Here is a 15,676-nt window from a genome sequence, read left to right as displayed (position 1 = left end):
ACCTACAGAGAGATGAACCTGGAGAAGAGTCCCCTAAGCAAGCTGGTCCTGGGGCTCTGTTCACAAACACACCCTACAGAGCCCCATGACAGCAACACAATTAGACCCAACCAAATCATGAGAAAACAAAAAGATAATTACTTGACACATTGGAAAGAATTAACAAAAAAACTGAGCAAACTAGAATGCTATTTGGCCCTACACAGAGAGTACACAGCGGCAGAATACCTGACCACTGTGACTGACCCAAAATTAAGGAAAGCTTTGACTATGTACAGACTCAGCGAGCATAGCCTTGCTATTGAGAAAGGCCGCCATAGGCAGACATGGCTCTCAAGAGAAGACAGGCTATGTGCTCAATGCCCACAAAATGAGGTGGTAACTGAGCTGCACTTCCTAACCTCCTGCCCAATGTATGACCATATTAGAGAGACATATTTCCCTCAGATTACACAGATCCACAAAGAATTCGAAAACAAATCCAATTTTGAAAAACTCCCATATCTACTGGGTGAAATTCCACAGTGTGCCATCAGAGCAGCAAGATTTGTGACCTGTTGCCACGAGAAAAGGGCAACCGGTGAAGAACACGCACCATTGTAAATACAACCCATATCTATGCTTATTTATTTTATCTTGTGTCCTTTACCATTTGCACATTGTAAAAACACTGTATATATATATAATATGACATTTGTAATGTCTTTATTGTTTTGAAACTTCTGTTTGTGTGATGTCTACTGTTAATTTTTATTGTTTATTTCACTTTATATATTATCTACCTTACTTGCTATGGCAATGTTAACACATGTTACCCATGCCAATAAAGCCCCTTAAATTGAATTGAATTGAATTGACAGAGAGAGAGAGAGACAGGGAGAGAGACACAAGAAAACGGCAACGAGTGAAGAACAAACACCATTGTAAATACAATCCTTATTTATGCTTATTTATTTCCCCTTGTGTACTCTGACCATTTGTACATTGTTACAACACTGTATATATATATATATATATATATATATATATATATATATATAATATGACATTTGTAATGTCTTTATTGTTTTGAAACTTCTTTTTTTAATGTTTACTGTTCATTTTTATTGTTTATTTCACTTTGTATATTATCTACCTCACTTGCCAATAAAGCCCCTTGGAGTGAATTGAATTGAGAGAGACAGAGAGAGGTGGACAGAGAGACAGAGAGAGACAGAGAGAGGGAGACAGAGAGAGGGAGACAGAGAGAGCGACAGAGAGGGAGAGAGAGGGAGAGAGACAGAGAGAGGGAGAGAGACAGAGAGAGGGAGAGAGACAGAGAGAGACAGAGAGGGAGAGAGAGGGAGAGAGACAGAGAGAGGGAGAGAGACAGAGAGAGGGAGACAGAGAGAGACAGAGACACACATAATAATATTATTATCATTATTATATTACCTACAAACAAATAAACACACACAGATACAGACACACACACACACACTCAGACACCCATAACCACCCTACACCCCCCCATCCCTACCTGCAGACGTAGTCAGCCCTGCAGAGTCGCAGTGCAGCCAGACAGTTGGGTTTGTCTTTGTCTTCATAGGAGCAGGCTGGTACGATGGTCTGTCTCCGTCTCTCAGTGCACGCCGTGTCTGGACAGTACAGGGTTATGTTTAAACTCTCTCTCTCTTTTCTGAGCACCCGTTTCATTTCATATCTACATAACCAAAAGTATGTGGACACCTGCTCATTGAACATCTCATTCCAAAATCATGGGCATTAAAATGGAGTTAGGCTTTCTGGGAAGGCTTTCCACTAGATGTTGGAACGTTGTTGCTATAACAGCCTCCACTCTTCTGGGAAGGCTTTCCACTAGATGTTGGAACGTTGTTGCTATAACAGCCTCCACTCTTCTGGGAAGGCTTTCCACTAGATGTTGGAACGTTGTTGCTATAACAGCCTCCACTCTTCTGGGAAGGCTTTCCACTAGATGTTGGAACGTTGTTGCTATAACAGCCTCCACTCTTCTGGGAAGGCTTTCCACTAGATGTTGGAACATTGCTGCTATAACAGCCTCCACTCTTCTGGGAAGGCTTTCCACTAGATGTAGGAACATTGCTGCTATAACAGCCTCCACTCTTCTGGGAAGGCTTTCCACTAGATGTTGGAACATTGCTGCTATAACAGCCTCCACTCTTCTGGGAAGGCTTTCCACTAGATGTTGGAACATTGTTGCGTTGGGGGGATGACGATAGTAGCCATTTGATTACCTTTTCAGGATTACCTGTAGTTTAGTCCTGTAGCTTAGCATCTGATTACCTGTAGCTTAGCATCTGATTACCTGTAGCTTAGCATCTGATTACCTGTAGCTTAGCATCTGATTTCCTGTAGCTTAGCATCTGATTACCTGAAACAGTCCTGTAGCTTAGCATCTGCGTCATCTGACCACTTCTTAATTGACATTGGTGCTTCCTGCTTTAGTTTTTGCTTATAAGCAGGAATCATGAGGATAGAATTATGGTCAGATTTGCCAAATGGAGGGCGAGGGAGAGCTTTGTACGCGTCTGTGTGTAAAGGTGGTCTAGAGTGTTTTTTCTCCTCTTTTTGCACATTTAACATGCTGGTAGATATTATTATTACATTTAAGTTTCCTGCATTAAAGTCCCCGGCCACTAGGAGTGCCACCTCTGGATGAGAGTTTTCCTGTTTGCTTATGGCCTTATACAGCTGGTTGAGTGCAGCCTTTTATGCCAGCATTGGTTTGTGGTGGTAGATAGACGCCTACGAGTAATAAAATACAGATGAAAACTCTCTTGGTTAATAGTGTGGTCAGCAGCTTATCATGAGATACTCTACCTCAGGCGAGCAAAACCTTGAGACATCTGTTGTTTACAAATATACATAGACCCCCCCCCCCCTCCCTCGTCTTAGTGTGCTGTTCTATCTCGCCGGTGCAGCGTGTATCCCGCTAGCTGAATGTTATCCATGTCGTCATTCAGCCACGATTTGGTGAAACATAAGACATTATAGTCTTTAATATCCCGTTGGTAGGATAGTCGTGATCGTAGCTCGTCTATTTTGCTATCCACTGATTGTACGTTGTCTAATAGGACTGATGGTAGAGGCAGATTACCCAGTCATCGTCGGATCCTTACAAGGTACCCCGACCTATGTCCTCGATATCTCTAATAGGACTGATGGCAGAGGCAGATTACCCAGTCGTCGTCGGATCCTTACAAGGTACCCCGACCTATGTCCTCGATATCTCCAATAGGACTGATGGCAGAGGCAGATTACCCAGTCGTCGTCGGATCCTTACAAGGTACCCCGACCTATGTCCTCGATATCTCCAATAGGACTGATGGTAGAGGCAGATTACAGATCCTTACAAGGCTCCCCCCGACCTCTCCCCCGATATCTCTGTCTCTTCTTCATGCGAATGATTTGGGCGGGTGTCTGAAGTACGTCCGACTCGTTATTAAAGAAAACATCTTTGTCCAATTTGAGGTGAGGAATCGCTGTTCTGATTTTCAAAAGCTATTTTTCGTTCATAAAGAGATGGTGGCAGTAACATAAATAAGTTACAAATTACACAATAAAACACACACAGTAGCACAATTTTCCGTAAAATGGCAGCCATCTCCACCATTAGCCTGGCTTCCAGTCTGCGTTCCCATCCCAAAGGTGTTTGATGGGGTTGAGGTCAGAGCTCTGTGCAGGCCAGTCAAGTTCTTCCACACTGATTGCAACAAACCATTTCTGTATGGACCTCGCTTTGTGCACTGGGGCATTGTCATGCTGAAACAGGAAAGGGCCTTCCCCAAACTGTTGCCACAAAGTTGGAAGCACAGAATGGTCTAGAATGTCATTGTATGCTGTAGTGTTATGATTTCCCTTCACTGGAACTAAGGGGCCGAACCATGAAAAACATCCCCAGACCATTATTCCTCCTCCACCAAACTTTACAGTTGGCATTATGTATTGGGACAGGTTGAGTTCTCCAGGGGTGCCAGATGGTGAAGCGTGATTCCAGAGAACGCGTTTCCACTGTTCCAGATGGCGGCGGGTTTTACACCACTCCAGCTGACGTTTGGCGTTCAGTGATGTTAGGCTTGTGTTCGGCTACTTGGCCATGGAAACCCATTTCATGAAGCTCCAGACGAACAGTTATTGTGCTGACGTTGCTTCCAGAGACAGTTTGGAACTCGGTGGTGAGTGTTGTTGTGATCGAGGACAGACGTTGAAAGTCACTGAGCTCTTCAGTAAGGCCATTCTACTGCCAATATTTGTCTATGGAGACTGCATGGCCGTGTGCTCGATTTTATACACCTGTCAGCAAAGGGTGTGGCTGAAATAGCCGAATCCACTAATTTGAAGGGGTGTCCACATACTTTTGTTTATATAGTGTATATATATATGTATATATATATACACACACACACACACACACACATACACCTGCCACCCCCCTTCTCCTACCTGTGCAGGGGCAGAACAGCAGCTGGTGGGTGTAGTCAGGAGGGACCCGGTCGAAGAACTTCCTGAGAGCCTTGTCACACCTGGCTCTGTTACAGGGGCCTGAGCGGGCCGACGGCTGGATGCAGGCTGAGACGTATTCCGTACGGAGCTTCTGACACGTCTCGTCCACGTTACACGCCTTCGCCGCGTCCAGACAACGGTTCAACGTCGCTATGCCAACTGCACCTGTTTGAAGACAAAAAACAAGGAAGGGCAGTTTTAGGGTACCAAATGTTGTACTTCCGAGCAGAACCCTATGGCTTCTAAGGGTACCAGTTGGAACGAAGACGTGCCATTTTTTAAAATTGTCTTTGTAATTTGAGATTTCAAACAATGATTAATAACAATAATTGCGGTCTGTATCGACAAGCGTCTAAAAATGAAATGAAAAGGATTCATAATTCTAAGTATTTAAATTAAAATATAATCATCTGCAATAGATTCAGTAAATATTGAGGAAGTCAAATCAATGAAATCACTGTAATATGTTACATGATTGGTAAACAACCGGCGGAGACTAACAACAGGCGGAGACTAAAAACAGGCGGAGACTAACCCTTACCAACAGAGTTAAAGTTACAAAATATAATTTACAAATAGAAATAATAACACGTGGAATAACTAATAACAAAATATCATCAAGGACAACAACCACTCGATGTCACAGGAAGGCCATAAAGATCATCAAGGACAACAACCACCAGATGTCACAGGAAGGCCATAAAGATCATCAAGGACAACAACCACCCAATGTTACAGGAAGGCCATAAAGATCATCAAGGACAACACCCACCCGATGTTACAGGAAGGCCATAAAGATCATCAAGGACAACACCCACCCGATGTTACAGGAAGGCCATAAAGATCATCAAGGACAACACCCACCCAATGTTACAGGAAGGCCATAAGAATCATCAAGGACAACAACCACCTAGCCACTGCCTGTTCACCCCGCTATCATCCAGAAGGCGAGGTCAGTGCAGGTGCATCAAAGCTGGGACCGAGAGACTGAAAAACAGCTTCTATCTCAAGGCCATCAGACTGTTAAACAGCCACCACTAACATTGAGTGGCTGCTGCCAACACACCGACTCAACTCCAGCCACTTTAATCATGGAAAAATTGGATGTAATTAACATTAGAGGCTGCAGCCTATAGACAGACTAGGAATCACTGGCCACTTTAAGGAATGGAACACTAGTCACTTAATAATGTTTACATATCTGTCATTACTCATCTCATATGTATCTACTGTATTCTATACTATTTTACTGTATCTTAGTCCGTTCTGCTCTGACATCGTTTGTCCATATGTATATAGTCTTAATGTATTCCTACTTAGATTTGTGTGTATTGAGTTTATGTTGTGTAATTTGTTAGAGATGACTTGTTAGATATTACTGCACTGTTGGAGCTAGAAGCACAAGCATTTCGCTACACCCGCAATAACATCTGCTAACCATGTGACCAATAACATCTGCTAACCATGTGACCAATAACATCTGCTAACCATGTGACCAATAACATCTGCTAACCATGTGACCAATAACATCTGCTGACCATGTGACCAATAACATCTGCTGACCATGTGACCAATAACATCTGCTAACCATGTGACCAATAACATCTGCTGACCATGTGACAAATAACATCTGCTGACCATGTGACCAATAACATCTGCTGACCATGTGACCAATAACATCTGCTGACCATGTGACCAATAACATCTGCTGACCATGTGACCAATAACATCTGCTGACCATGTGACCAATAACATCTGCTGACCATGTGAACAATAACATCTGCTGACCATGTGACCAATAACATCTGCTGACCATGTGACCAATACAATTTGATTTGATATGAACAATAATGAGAACACACACAGAGATGTGGCTATGCAGTCAGCCAGTCAACCAGTCAACCAGCCAGCCAGCCAGCCAGTCAGCCAGTCAGCCAGCCAGCCAGCCAGCCAGCCAGCCAGTCAGCCAGATTTATTCTTATAGTCCGTGATTGACTGTAGACCCTGCCACATACCTTTTGTGTCTGAGCCGTTGAATTGCTTTGAGCCGTTGAATTACTTTGTCTCTATACTGACGCTTAGCCTGTTTGATTGCCTTGCGGAGGGAATAGCTACACTGTTTGTATTCGGTCATGTTACCAGTCACCTTGCCCTGGTTAAAAACAGTGGTTTGCGCTTTCAGTTTCACCCGAATGCTGCCATCAATCCACGGTTTCTGGTTAGGGAATGTTTTAATCGTTGCTATGGGAACGACATCGCCAACGCACGTTCTAATGAACTCGCACACCGAATCAGCGTATTCGTCAATGTTGTTGTCTGACGCAATACGAAACATGTCCCAGTCCACTTGATGGAAGCAGTCTAGAAGCGTGCAATCAGATTGGTCGGACCAGCGTTGAACAGACCTGAGCGCGGGAGCTTCCTGTTTTAGTCTCTAGGCTGGGAGCAACAAAAGAGTCGTGGTCAGCTTTTCCGAAAGGAGGGCGGGGAAGGGCCTTATATGCGTCACAGGTTAGAATAACACTGATCCAGGGTTTTACCAGCCCTGGTAGCACAATCGATATGCTGATAGAATTTAGGGAGTCTTGTTTTCAGATTAGCCTTGTTAAAATCCTCAACAACGATGAATGCAGCCTCAGGAGGAGGGAAGTGAACTGGAATTGTGGTGTCATGACAACAACCTCACCCTCAACATCAGCAAAACAAAGGTGTTGATTGCTGACTTCAGGAAGCAGAGGATGGAATACCAATGGGAAGAGGGAAGGTGGGAAGCAATGGGAAGTTGTAGAGAGAGTCAGCAGTCTCCTTTGAATCCACATCACTGACGACTTGTTATCATCCAAATACGTGGTGATAACAAGTCGTCACTCTGGTCAAGAGGGCGCAACAGCATCTCTACTTCCTAAGGTGGTTGTAAATATTTGGCCGGGTCCTATCCACCAGCGAGTACATCCTGACCGGTTGCATCATGGCCTGTTATAGGAATGTCTTCGTCCACGGCGGCCTCATGCTGGTGGTGAAGACGGCCCAGTGCTCCCACCCACCCAGGAAATCTACTGGAAACGCTGCCTGAGGAAGGCCCACGGCGTCGTCACAAATCCCACACACCCCAACCACGATCTGACACTTGACATGTCAAGCTGGGGGTGAAGTTACGTTACAATCTCACTGCTGTTTTGAAGGAGGGGGGAATGTTTCCTTCTCACTATATACATTTATGTCCTTACATATTTGACCGAATATAAATGGGTGATAACATGAAGAGGTGTGACTACAACTTACGTCTTTCCTCTAATGACAATCTTTACATAACAGATGAATCCAATTTGATCCCATATTTAATTAGCCTTTACAACATCACTGTGATATTAAACTTTGTCTGGCAGTTTCTGTGGGGTATGGCTGCTATCATTAAAATCAGTTTCTCCTGTGTCTCCTGTCCCCTCCAGTCTCAGCCTCCAGTATTATGCTGCAGTAGTTATTGTGTCAGGGGGCCTAGGGTCAGTTTGTTATATCTGGAGTACTTCTCCTGTCTTATCCAGTGTCCTGTGTGAATTTAAGTATGCTCTCTCTAATTCTCTCTTTCTTTCTTTATCTCTCTCGGAGGACCTGAGCCCTAGGACCATGCCTCAGGACCACCTGGCATGATGACTACTTGCTGTCCCCTGTCCACCTGGCCGTGCTGCTGCTCCAGTTTCAACTGTTCTGCCTACGGCTACGGAACCCTGACCTGCTGTTTTCAACTCTCTAGAGACAGCAGGAGCGGTACAGATACTCAATGATCGGCTATGAAAAGCCAACTGACATTTATTCCTGATGTGCTGACTTGCTGCACCCTCGATAACTACAGTGATTATTATTATTTGACCCTGCTGATCATCTATGAACATTTGAACATCTTGGCCATGTTCCCTTCTGCTGCTCCCCCATAGACAATCTGAGATGGGCTCTCTGAGCTGCTATTTAATGTAAATAGATGATAAAGTTCTTTTTTACCCTGAGGGCAAACAACACATTCTGCCTCCCTATAACTGACCCCAGGTACCCCTCCAGGAGGCAGCTGCTTCTATAATTGCCCCTCTATAGCTGCCCCCCAAACACACATTCTGCCCCTCTATAGCTGCACCCAAACACACATTCTGCCCCTCTATAGCTGCCCCCCAGACACACATTCTGCCCCTCTATAGCTGCCCCCCAGACACACATTCTGCCCCTCTATAGCTGCCCCCCAGACACACATTCTGCCCCTCTATAGCTGCCCCCAGACACACATTCTGCCCCTCTATAGCTGCCCCCAGACACACATTCTAACCCTCTACCTACCCCCCTCTACCTACCCCCCAGACACACGTTCTGCCCCTCTACCTACCCCCAAACACTCATTCTTCCCCTCTACCTACCCCGCAGACATGTTCTGCCCTTCTACCTACCCCCCTATACCTACTCCCAGGGCAGAGACAGTCAGGTCATCTATACTGCTACCAGACTCACCTGCAGCGATGGAGGCCAGGCGTACGTAGTCGAAGCCCCTCTCTTCGGGTTCGTAAGGGTAACTCTCCACCAGGCTCAGTCCTGACAAGAGGAATGAATGTTTTCAAGAAGAATCACCCAACATGTTTAGTCATTAAAGTAAGTACACATTAATTCAAGATCTGACCGAGTAGGGTTCCCAGATCCTATGTCTGACACTTAACCCCTGACCCTTAACCCCTGACCCTTCCTGGCGCCAGTATACAGTACTATTTCTAGGGTTTGTCTTTATTATTACTATGTTCTACGTTATAGAATAATAGTGAAGACATCACAACTATTGCATGACACATATGGAATCATGTAGTAACCATAAAAGTGTTAAACAAATCAACATTTATTGTACATTATTTTATATTCTTCAAAGTAGCCACCCTTTGCCTTGATGACAGCTTTGCACACTCTTGCCATTCTCTGAAACCAATTTCATGGGGTAGTCACCTGGAATGCTTTTACATTGACAGGTCTGCCTTGTTAAAAGTTAACTTGTGGAATTTCTTTCCTTCTTAATGTGTTTGAGCTAATCAGTGGTGTTGTGACAAGGTAGGGAAGAAGAAGCCCTATTGGGTAAAAGACCAAGTCCATATTATGGCAAGAACTGCTCAAATAAGCAATGAGAAATAATTTAAGACATGAAGGTCAGTCAATGAGGGGAAAAAATTAAGAACTTTGAACGTTTCTTCATGTTCAGTGGCAAAAACCATCAATCGCTATTATGAAACTGGCTCTTGTGAAGACCGCCACAGGAACGGAAGACCCAGAGTTACCTCAGAGGAGGTCAGAGGTCATTAGATTTAACTGCACCTCAGACTGCAGCCCAAAAAATATTCCCAGAGTTCAAGTTTTTAATTTTTAAATTTAAATTTCATTTCACCTTTATTTAACCAGGTGGCCAGTTGAGAACAAGTTCTCATTTACAACTGCGACCTGGCCAAGATAAAGCAAAGCAGTTCGACACATACAACAACACAGAGTTACACATGGAATAAAACAAACATACAGTCAATAATGCAGTATAAACAAGTCTATATACGATGTGAGCAAATGTGTCATGTCTTGTTATGTCTGTTCCTGTCCTTTCTCTTCACTCTGTCTCTCTCTGCTGGTCTTTTTAGGTTACCTTCTCTGTCTCTCATTCTTCAGCTGTTCTACATCTCCCCTAACTAGCTCATTCACTCTTTCCCACCTGTTCTCTCTTCCCCCTCTGATTAGGTCTCTATTTCTCTCTCTGTTCCTGCTACTTTCAGTGTCTGATTCTTGTTTGTGTTTTTGATGCCAGAAGCAAGCTGTCGTCCCGTTTGCTTCCACCTTGTCCTATCCTGTCGGAGTCTGCCTGGCAGGTGCATCCTGCATTATACTAACGTTCTTTTTGTTCCATTGACTACGTTGGAAGAGGATTTATGCCATTCCTGTTTTTCATTAAAGAACTCTGTTTTCTGTTAAAACCGCTTTTGGGTCTTCACTCAAGTACATAACAGAAGAATCAGACCAAGAATGGACCCAGCGGCTCCGGACCCTTTTCACTCCGCCGTCGAGATCCAGGGAGCGATGCTAGGCAGACACGAGGAGGAATTGTCTGCTGCTCGACATGCCGTTGAGACCCTGGCCGTCCAAGTCTCCGACCTCACAAGACAGGTTCACCAACTCCACCTCGATCCACCGCCCACTTCCAGGGTTTCCGAGTCTCCGGAGCCCAGGATCAACAACCCGCCGTGTTACTCTGGGGAGCCCACTGAGTGCCGCTCATTCCTCACTCAGTGTGATGTGGTGTTCTCTCTCAGCCCAACACTTACTCCAGGAGCGCAGCCCGCATCGCCTACGTCATTTCTCTCCTTACCGGACGGGCGCGTGAGTGGGGCACGGCAATCTGGGAGGCGAGGGCTGAGTGTATTAACCAGTATCAGGACTTTAAGGAGGAGATGATACGGGTTTTTGACCGTTCTGTTTTTGGGGAGGAGGCTTCCAGGGCCCTGTCTTCCCTATGTCAGGGGAATCGATCCATAACGGATTATTCTATTGAGTTTCGCACTCTCGCTGCCTCTAGTGACTGGAACGAGCCGGCTTTGCTCGCTCGTTTTCTGGAGGGTCTCCTCGTCGAGGTTAAGGATGAGATCCTCTCCCGGGAGGTTCCTTCCAGTCTGGACTCCTTAATAGCTCTCGCTATTCGCATAGAGCGACGGTTTGATCTTCGTCGCCAAGCTCGTGGAAAGGAGCTCGCGTTCTCCGTTGCTCCCCTCTCCACATCACTGCCACCTGCCGCATCACTGCCACCCTCCTCCGCCGGCTCGGATGCTGAGCCTATGCAGCTGGGGGGTATCCGCATCTCGGCCAAGGAGAAGGAACGGAGAATCACCAATCGCCTCTGTCTCTACTGCGGCTCCGCTGGTCATTTTGTCACCTCATGTCCAGTAAAAGCCAGAGCTCATCAGTAAGAGGAGGGCTACTGGTGAGCGCAACTACTCAGGCCTCTCCTTCTGGATCACGCACTACCTTTCCGGTCCATCTCCGCTGGCCCGGTTCATCTGCTTCCTGCAGTGCCTTGATAGACTCTGGGGCGGAGGGCTGTTTTATGGACGAGACCTGGGCTCGGGAACATGACATTCCTCTCAGACAGTTAGGGGAGCCCACGGCCTTGTTCGCTTTAGATGGTAGTTCTCTCCCCAAGATTCAGCGTGAGACGCTGCCTTTAACCCTCACTGTCTCTGGTAATCATAGCGAAACCATTTATTTTTTAATTTTTCGTTCACCTTTTACACCTGTTGTCTTGGGTCATCCCTGGCTAGTGCGCCATAACCCTTCTATTAATTGGTCTAGTAATACTATCCTATCCTGGAATGTTTCTTGTCATGTGACCTGTTTAATGTCTGCTATCCCTCCTGTTTCCTCTGTCTCTTCTTCACAGGAGGAGCCTGGCGATTTGACAGGGGTGCCGGAGGAGTATCACGATCTGCGCACGGTGTTCAGTCGTTCCAAGGCCACTTCTCTCCCTCCACACCGGTCGTATGACTGTAGTATTGATCTCCTTCCGGGAACTACTCCCCCGGGGTAGATTATACTCTCTGTCGGCTCCCGAACGTAAGGCTCTCGAGGATTATTTGTCGGTTTCGCTCGACGCCGGTACCATAGTCTCCTCCTCCTCTCCCGCCGGAGCGGGGTTTTTTTGTTCAGAAGGACGGGTCCCTGCGCCCATGCGTGGATTATCGAGGGCTGAATGACATAACAGTTAAGAATCGTTATCCGCTTCCTCTTATGTCTTCAGCCTTCGAGATCCTGCAGGGAGCCAGGTTTTTCACCAAATTGGACCTTCGTAACGCCTACCATCTCGTGCGCATCAGGGAGGGGGACGAGTGGAAGACGGCGTTTAACACTCCGTTAGGGCACTTTGAATACCGGGTTCTTCCTTTCGGCCTCGTTAACGCTCCAGCTGTCTTTCAGGCACTAGTTAACGACGTCCTGAGAGACATGCTGAACATTTTTGTTTTCGTTTACATGGACGATATCCTGATTTTTTCACCGTCTCTCTCGATTCATGTTCAGCACGTGCGACGCGTCCTCCAGCGCCTTTTGGAGAACTGTCTTTATGTGAAGGCTGAGAAGTGCACTTTTCATGCCGCCTCTGTCCCTTTTCTCGGTTCCGTTATTTCCGCTGAGGGCATTAAGATGGATCCCGCTAAGGTCCAGGCTGTCATTGATTGGCCCGTTCCTAAGTCACGCGTCGAGCTGCAGCGCTTTCTGGGCTTCGCTAATTTCTATCGTCGTTTCATCCGTAATTTCGGTCAGGTGGCAGCTCCCCTCACAGCCCTTACTTCTGTTAAGACGTGCTTTAAGTGGTCCGTTTCCGCCCAGGGAGCTTTTGATCTTCTTAAGAATCGTTTTACATCCGCACCTATTCTTGTTACACCTGACATCTCTAGTCAGTTTGTTGTTGAGGTTGACGCGTCAGAGGTGGGCGTGGGAGCCATTCTTTCTCAGCGCTCTCTCTGACGGCAAGGTCCATCCTTGCGCGTTTTTCTCTCATCGCTTATCGCCGTCAGAACGTAACTATGATGTTGGTAATCGCGAACTGCTCGCCATCCGCTTAGCCCTAGGCGAATGGCGACAGTGGTTGGAGGGGGCGACCGTTCCTTTTGTCGTTTGGACTGACCATAGGAACCTTGAGTACATCCGTTCAGCCAAACGACTTAATGCGCGTCAGGCTCGTTGGGCTCTGTTTTTCGCTCGTTTCGAGTTTGTTATTTCTTATCGTCCGGGCTCAAAAACACCAAGCCTGATGCTTTATCTCGTCTCTTCAGTTCTTCTGAGGTCTCCACCGACCCCGAGGGGATTCTCCCTGACGGGCGTGTTGTCGGGTTGACTGTCTGGGGAATTGAGAGGCAGGTAAAGCAAGCACTCGCTCACACTCCGTCGCCGCGAGCTTGTCCTAGGAACCTTCTGTTCGTTCCCGTTCCTACTCGTCCGGCCGTTCTTCAGTGGGCCCACTCTGCCAAGTTAGCCGGCCACCCCGGCGTTCGGGGTACGCTCGCTTCCATTCGCCAGCGTTTCTGGTGGCCCACTCGGGAACGTGACGCGCGTCGATTTGTCGCCGCTTGTTCGGTCTGCGCGCAGACTAAATCTGTGAACTCTCCTCCTGCCGGCCGTCTCAGACCGCTTCCCATTCCCTCTCGACCGTGGTCTCACATCGCTTTAGATTTTATCACCGGACTGCCTTCATCAGCGGGGAAGACAGTTATTCTTACGGTTGTCGATAGATTCTCTAAGGCGGCTCATTTCATTCCTCTCGCTAAGCTCCCTTCTGCTAAGGAGACGGCTCAGATCATTATCGAGAATGTTTTCCGAATTCATGGCCTTCCGTCTGACGTCGTTTCCGACAGAGGCCCGCAGTTCACGTCTCAATTTTGGAGGGAGTTTTGCCGTTTGATTGGGGCTTCCGTCAGTCTCTCGTCCGGCTTTCATCCCCAGTCTAACGGTCAAGCCGAACGGGCCAATCAGACTGTTGGTCGCATTTTTACGCAGTCTTTCTTTTCGTAACCCTGCGTCTTGGTCAGAACAGCTCCCCTGGGCAGAGTACGCCCACAACTCGCTTCCTTCGTCTGCTACCGGTCTATCTCCTTTTCAGAGTAGCCTCGGGTACCAGCCTCCGCTGTTCTCATCTCAGCTCGCCGAGTCCTGCGTCCCCTCCGCTCAGGCTTTTGTCCAGCGTTGCGAGCGCACCTGGAAGGGGGTCAGGTCGGCACTTTGCCGTAATAGGGCGCAGACTGTGAGGGCCGCTAATAAGCGTAGGACCAAGAGTCCTAGATATTGTTGCGGTCAGAGAGTATGGCTCTCCACTCAGAACCTTCCCCTTAAGACAGCTTCTCGCAAGTTGGCCCCGCGGTTCATTGGTCCGTTCCGTATTTCTCAGGTCATTAATCCTGTCGCAGTGCGACTTCTTCTCCCGCTATCTTCGTCGCGTTCACCCGGTCTTCCATGTCTCCTGTGTTAAGCCCGTTCTTCGCGCCCCCGCTCGTCCCTCCCCCCATCCTTGTCGAGGGCGCACCCATCTACAGGGTTCGTAAGATTTTGGACATGCGCCCTCGGGGCCGTGGTCATCAGTACCTAGTGGATTGGGAGGGGTACGGTCCTGAGGAGAGGAGTTGGGTTCCCTCTCGGGACGTGCTGGACCGTTCGCTGATCGATGATTTCCTCCGTTGCCGCCAGGTTTCCTCCTCGAGTGCGCCAGGAGGCGCTCGGTGAGTGGGGGGGGTACTGTCATGTCTTGTTATGTCTGTTCCTGTCCTTTCTCTTCACTCTGTCTCTCTCTGCTGGTCTTTTTAGGTTACCTTCTCTGTCTCTCATTCTTCAGCTGTTCTACATCTCCCCTAACTAGCTCATTCACTCTTTCCCACCTGTTCTCTCTTCCCCCTCTGATTAGGTCTCTATTTCTCTCTCTGTTCCTGCTACTTTCAGTGTCTGATTCTTGTTTGTGTTTTTGATGCCAGAAGCAAGCTGTCGTCCCGTTTGCTTCCACCTTGTCCTATCCTGTCGGAGTCTGCCTGGCAGGTGCATCCTGCATTATACTAACGTTCTTTTTGTTCCATTGACTACGTTGGAAGAGGATTTATGCCATTCCTGTTTTTCATTAAAGAACTCTGTTTTCTGTTAAAACCGCTTTTGGGTCTTCACTCAAGTACATAACAAAATGAGGTGAGATAAGGGAGGTAAAGGCAAAAAAAGGCCATGGTGGCAAAGTAAATACAATATTGCAAGTAAAACACTGGAATGGTAGATTTGCAGTAGAAGGATGTGCAAAGTAGAGAGAAATAATGGGGTTCAAAGGAGAAAAAAATAAAATAAAATAAATACAGTTGGGGAAGAGGTAGTTGTTTGGGCTAATTTATAGATGGGCTATGTACAGGTGCAGTAATCTGTGAGCTGCTCTGACAGCTGATGCTTAAAGCTAGTGAGGGAGATAAGTGTTTCCTAGCTCGTGAGGGAGATACATTTCTGCTTGAATATGCTTGGCTTTTCTAACTGCCTGTGTATATTGGTTTCTAACTTCCCTAAAGAGTTGCATATCACGGGGGCTGTTCGATGCCATAGGATGTTTTTGTGTTGGTGAAGGTCAGTCAGGTCTGGAGAGAAC

At 46.9% G+C, this 15,676-nt stretch overlaps 1 protein-coding gene across 1 annotated transcript in view; it reads right to left on the bottom strand.

The window, feature by feature from the left end:
- LOC135526876 (GDNF family receptor alpha-4-like) overlaps positions 1–15,676 on the bottom strand; it is a 147,040-nt gene that overhangs the window by 90,550 nt on the left and 40,814 nt on the right. The window contains exons 3-5 of the mRNA XM_064955544.1: positions 9,016–9,096; positions 4,465–4,689; positions 1,520–1,637 (exon numbers count right to left, since the gene is read on the bottom strand). Coding sequence (XP_064811616.1) covers positions 1,520–1,637; positions 4,465–4,689; positions 9,016–9,096 — 424 coding nt within the window. The remainder of the gene's footprint in view (positions 1–1,519; positions 1,638–4,464; positions 4,690–9,015; positions 9,097–15,676) is intronic.

This window comes from Oncorhynchus masou, chromosome 32 (genome assembly GCF_036934945.1).
Source record: "Oncorhynchus masou masou isolate Uvic2021 chromosome 32, UVic_Omas_1.1, whole genome shotgun sequence".
In the NCBI taxonomy this organism is placed as follows: Eukaryota; Metazoa; Chordata; class Actinopteri; order Salmoniformes; family Salmonidae; genus Oncorhynchus; species Oncorhynchus masou.
The sequence above is the reverse complement of the archived record's forward strand: the minus strand, read 5'-3'. Positions and strand labels throughout refer to the sequence as shown.